Source organism: Macrotis lagotis, chromosome 5, assembly GCF_037893015.1.
Source record: "Macrotis lagotis isolate mMagLag1 chromosome 5, bilby.v1.9.chrom.fasta, whole genome shotgun sequence".
Lineage (NCBI taxonomy): Eukaryota > Metazoa > Chordata > Mammalia > Peramelemorphia > Peramelidae > Macrotis > Macrotis lagotis.
Window position 1 is genome coordinate 135451984 of NC_133662.1, and position 5377 is coordinate 135457360.

A 5377-nucleotide genomic window follows, 5' to 3' on the forward strand; every position below is an offset into this window, starting at 1 on the left:
CAAATTGGACATTCCACAAAAAGGTGACAAAGTTTCTGCAGTAAGTTAACATGCAAATGTACTCCAGAAGAAGTGAAAGATGCTATTGTAAACTGGAACTCTTTAGTCAACTCATTATTCTTACCTGTGAAGTGTGACTTATCGGAAAATGTAAGCATCTTAAGTTAGGATTATAGTGAAAAAAGGTAGATATTGAAGTCATTCAGAAATGGTCAGACAAAGTTAAGTAGAAGAATATTTCTGCAAATTAAGCTTTTGTACCTTATTTTAAAAAATATTAATTCCTTAGAAATTTTTTTAAAACACTGATTAACCTTGTTTCCATCTACTTAAAAGAAATAAAGTTTTCCATTTGCCCTGGCAAGGAGCAAAAGAAATAATAAAGGTTTCTTAAGAAAAACAAGGGGTTGCTTGAAGCTAAATTAATGGGAGAAAGACAGACAGAAAGAGAAAGAGAGGTAGAGAAAGACAGCCAGAGACAGAGAGAAGAGATCCTTTCAAGCAATCAATGACTTTAGGGGTTCAATGAGACTGTTCTAGCTCCCCACAAGTGTTTCTTCCCCCTGGAGTAGCAGAGATTGGGAAAGGGGTGAAAGAATTGAAGAAAGTATTTCCCTCCACAAACACCCCTATTCCCCCAAGAGGCAATATTCTTCCTTGTGTATGATAACAAAGTTTTACTTACTTAGCAGCATAGCCTATGTCTTCTTTAAAAAAAATATATCATTTTCAAATATTTACAGAATCTCAAAGTTAGAAGGGAACTCAGAAGTCAACCCATATCTGATAATAGTGTCTCCATCTGTCCCCACTGGAAAATTTCTGGAAATGAGTAACTAAACAAATTGTTATGCATGAACATAAGAGAATATTGCCTTTGTATATGAAACAAAAAGTAGGGGGACATGGGAAGGCTAAAAAGAACAGATGTAAAATGAAATTAACAGAAGCATGAAAAGAATATATACAAAGACAACAATGTCAAAAGAAAGAGGAACAAAAAAATAGAAATTGAATTCTAAATAATTATGGCAACCAAGCTTTCCTCTGAAGAAATAATATGAGACAGTACTATCAAATTTGCTATGTTGATTAGTTTTTATTTTTCTCTTTTTAAATTACTTTAAATAAGAAATGATATCAGGGCAAGGCATATATTGGAAAATTAAACTAATATAAAACCAAAAGATATCAATAAAAAATTATTTTTTTTGAATGCCTACATGGCTGAACAAAATCAGAAAGCATTACAACAAAAAATCCAGAAATCTCCAGGGTCTGAACGAATAATAAAAAATCACAAGCTGAAAAAAGATGATTACTCATGAAAAAGGTATATATTAACCCATATAATGTGAATATATAAAATGAATAATGGTGCATGTCCTCATGTATTTTGTATCATATTTGTAGAGGTGGTACGTGGCAAGTAGGAGCAAAGATCTTCTGTCCTTTTACATGATGATAATGTTTGTCCATTCTTGTAGAAGCAAGGTGTTGCCATGACAAGCATATGAATTGAATTCAAGTGAGGGGAAGTTGTGCCAGATCACCGGTCTCCCTTTGTCTTTTAGAGCAATCTGGATCCAGTAGCCAGATAATAAACAGGATGACTGGAGATGGCCCCTGGATGTGAGGCTATCAGGGTGAAGTGACTTGCCCAAAGTCACACAGTAAGTGTGAAGGGTCTGAGGCTGGATTTGAATTCCAGTTCTACTTACTTCAGAGCCTGTGCTCTATACATTTCACCACCTTTTGCTTTGTTTTCGTTGTTCTCTTTCCTCTTCCATCTTCCTGCTTTCCATTCCAATTTGATTTTTGAAAACTAAAGCTATCTCATTTTTCATTCACACTCTATAGCTTTTTCTGTAGTTACTGTGTTTAGCACCCTTCAAATAAAGCCCAGTTACTTTCCATTGATAAGAGAATTGCAGTGTGTGACATATGGTATATGTCAACAAAAATCCTTTTCCCAGCCTTTTTTAAAGCTGTCATTTCAAAAAAAAAAAAAAACCCTGCATTTCAAACCATTTAATTGGGGTAAAAAAGGAAAACAACTAAACTAAATACTCTTGGAACAGTTCTTCAGAGTTTGGAGTTTTGTTTATCCCCCTTATTTGTGTTGCTTCTTCTCATATTCATTTAATTGACTTGCCATTTTTTTGAATAACTGTGACTGTGAGGCAAGCAATTCCCTCAGTGGAATTCCATACCTAACAAACTTGGATGAGGTCCAAAGTGGCTTGGGCTTTTTATTGTCATCATTTCCCCAGCTAGATCTTGACACAAATTCAGCAGTTACCATTGATAAAATGACAGTCTATGGCATTCTTTACATTGCTTTCAGAAACAGATTTAGCAGCAAGTTTGTATATGACAAAATGATGTCAACAAATTTTTCCAGATGCTTTCCTGCTAGAGGATGAACTTGTACATCAACCTCAGTGACTTTCATGTCAAAATCTGTATTATAGATTAGATAGGCCACCAGTGACTGGCTTTGAATACGTAATATTCAAATATTTAATATAAATATGTAATACAAAGCTTTGAACATGAATATGTGAGATTTTAAAACCATACCTCCTTTGCTCCAAAACCAACCATTGAGCTGCTCTCACAAGTCTCATCCTTAAAGGGAACCAGTCCCATCAAGGCAAGCTACCTTTATGATCTTCAGGTCAAAGCAGGACAGAAGTGTCAAATTATTATCAATGGTGTAGTGTGTTTTTATTTATGTTTTCAAACATTGCTCAATTACATTTTAATCCTATTCCGGTTGCATTATGGAGTTTTACAAGTTGTTTGCAGCCAAGAGCTAGCTGCAGATTTGACATCTGTGTCCTAGGGTAGACTGTCAAGAATCAATGAACCTGGCAGGATGTTTAACATCAGGTCTTTCCTTTTTCACCAGACTCGGAGAAGTTAATGGATGTGACGAGGGACATCTAGTAAACAAGTGTTGGAGGAAGGATTCTCATTCCTATCTAGTTCAGCTCTTACCTTCCCTAAGAGTTAATCTTTTTCATTAATGCATTTCAATGAAACAACTACAAACCCAGCTCCCCTGAATTTTAGCTTTCTTCTCACAGTGTTCATGTTTTTCCATTCATAAAAACTTGGCTTTTTGAGAATTAATCCTCATCCTTGGCCACTCTTTTTAGGTACTTATTGCTCCTTTTCTCACACTCCCAATAGAATAAGACAGGTAGAGGAGTTGATATGCTGTGATCCCATGACATTGTGCATATTGTGGCCCTAAAGTCTGGAAGATCTAAGAACAAATGTCACCTCAAATACTTTCTTACTGTGTAACCCTGATAAAGTCATTTAACTTGTATCGATTTTCTCATCTGCAAAATGGGATTAATAATAGCATTCATATTTCAAGTTTGTTGTGGTATTAATATGAGGTATTAATATTAATATTAAATTTAAGTATTTAGCTCCCCCAGACACATCAGAAATCATGTATATATATGTTGCTATCATCACCACCATCACCACCACCACCATCATCATTATCATCTTTATAATTATCTCTACTGCTAAGCAATCTACCTTCAAATTTCATTTCATCCAACTATATCATTCTCTATAGACCCTTTCTGCTGTAATCTACTGACGTCTGAGCCCTTCTCTTTCTATTTTCTCAAAGAATTCAACATCTAATTTTCCTCTCCAGCCTAAGTGACCTCATGACCATTTGAACACACACACCCCTACCCCCCCACAGAAGCAGTCTATTAGTCTTTACATTGTTTCCATGGTATACATTGATCTAAATTGGATGTGATGAGAGAGAAATCATATCCTTAAATAAGAAAAATATTGTGCCTGATTGTTGCACTAATGGAATGGGCAAGTCCATCAAGGTTGGTCATCACCCCCATGTTGCTGCCAGGGTGCACAATGTTCCTCTGCTTTTGCTCATCTCATTCAGCATCAGTCCATGTAAATCTTTCTGGGCTTCCCTGAATTCCCATCCTTCTTGGCTTTTAATGGAACAATAGTGTTCCATCCCATACATATACCACAGTTTGCTAAGCCATTCCCCAATTGAAGGACACTTACTTGATTTCCAATTCTTTGCCACCACAAACAGGGCTGCTATGAATATTTTTGTACAAGTGATATTTTTATACATTACTAAAATATTCTTGTTTAAGAGTAAACATAATACCCTTCCCCCAAAAAAATATAGACCCTCATGAGAAATAAAGTAAAGGAAAGGGAAAAAATGTGTTTCAGTCTGTGTTCTGATACCATCAGCTCTGTCTCAGGTGGATCACATTCTTTATAAGTCCATCATAAAAGTCATTTCGATATTTTCACACTGTTGCTATTGCTGATTGTAATTCTCTCCAACCATTCCTCCCCACTACCATATATTATATTTTCTCTCTCCTTTCACTCTGTTCTTCTTCTAAAATGTGCTGTATGGTGACTGAGTAGTGTATTGGATTGATCACCAGCTCTGGCTCCAAGAGGCCCTGAACCCAAACACCACCCCTGAGACCAGCAACCACCTGGCCCCTTGGTCTCGGACAGGCCACTCAATCCCAGTCCCTTGCAAGAAGTAAAAAAAGAAAATGTGTTATATCTGACTGTTGTCTCCTATGATCTACCCTCTCTTCTATCACCCACACCCTCCTCCCCCTTTCCCCCTTCTCTCCTTTTTACTCTAGATGTCTATACCCTATTGAGTGTGTATACTGTTTCCTCTCTGAGCCATTTATGATGGGAGTGAAGGTTCCCTCATTCCCCCTCGCCTTCCCCCTCCCATATCATTGCAAAAGCTTATTGTAAAAAAAAATATTAAAAATTATCTTTCATATGAAATATCTTAGCCTATTCTATCTCTCCTTTCTTTTATTCCCAGTGCATTTCCCTTTTAGCCATTAACTCCATTTTTACAATATATTGTATCTTCTGATTCAGCTCTCTACTGTGCTACATCTATAAAAGTTCCTTCTAGCTGCTCTATTAAATGAGAAGTTTCATATGAGTATTATCAGTATAATTTTTCTATGCAGAAATACATTGTTTATCATCATTAAGTCCCTCATATTTTATACCCTTTTCCTCTGCTCTCTATGCTTCACCTGAGTCCTGTATTTGAAGGTCAAATTTTCTGTTCAGCTCTGGTCATTTCAAAAGGAACATTTGAAATTCCCCTGGTTCTTTGAAAGTCCATCTTTTTCCCCCAGAAGAGGATATTCAGCTTTGCTGGGTATTTGATTCTCTGTTGCATTCTTAGCTCTTTTGCCTTCTGGAATATTATATTCCAAGCCCTATGAACTCTTAATGCAGTTGCTGCTAAGTCCTGTGTGATCCTGACTGGAGCTCCACAATATTTGAATTATATCCTCTAGCT

At 36.3% G+C, this 5377-nt stretch overlaps 1 protein-coding gene across 1 annotated transcript in view; it reads right to left on the reverse strand.

The window, feature by feature from the left end:
- LOC141489375 (receptor-type tyrosine-protein phosphatase kappa-like) overlaps positions 1–158 on the reverse strand; it is a 45137-nt gene extending 44979 nt beyond the window's left edge. Inside the window, 1 exon segment of the mRNA XM_074190037.1 lies at positions 125–158. Coding sequence (XP_074046138.1) covers positions 125–158 — 34 coding nt within the window.
- Positions 159–5377: the final 5219 nt, after the last annotated feature.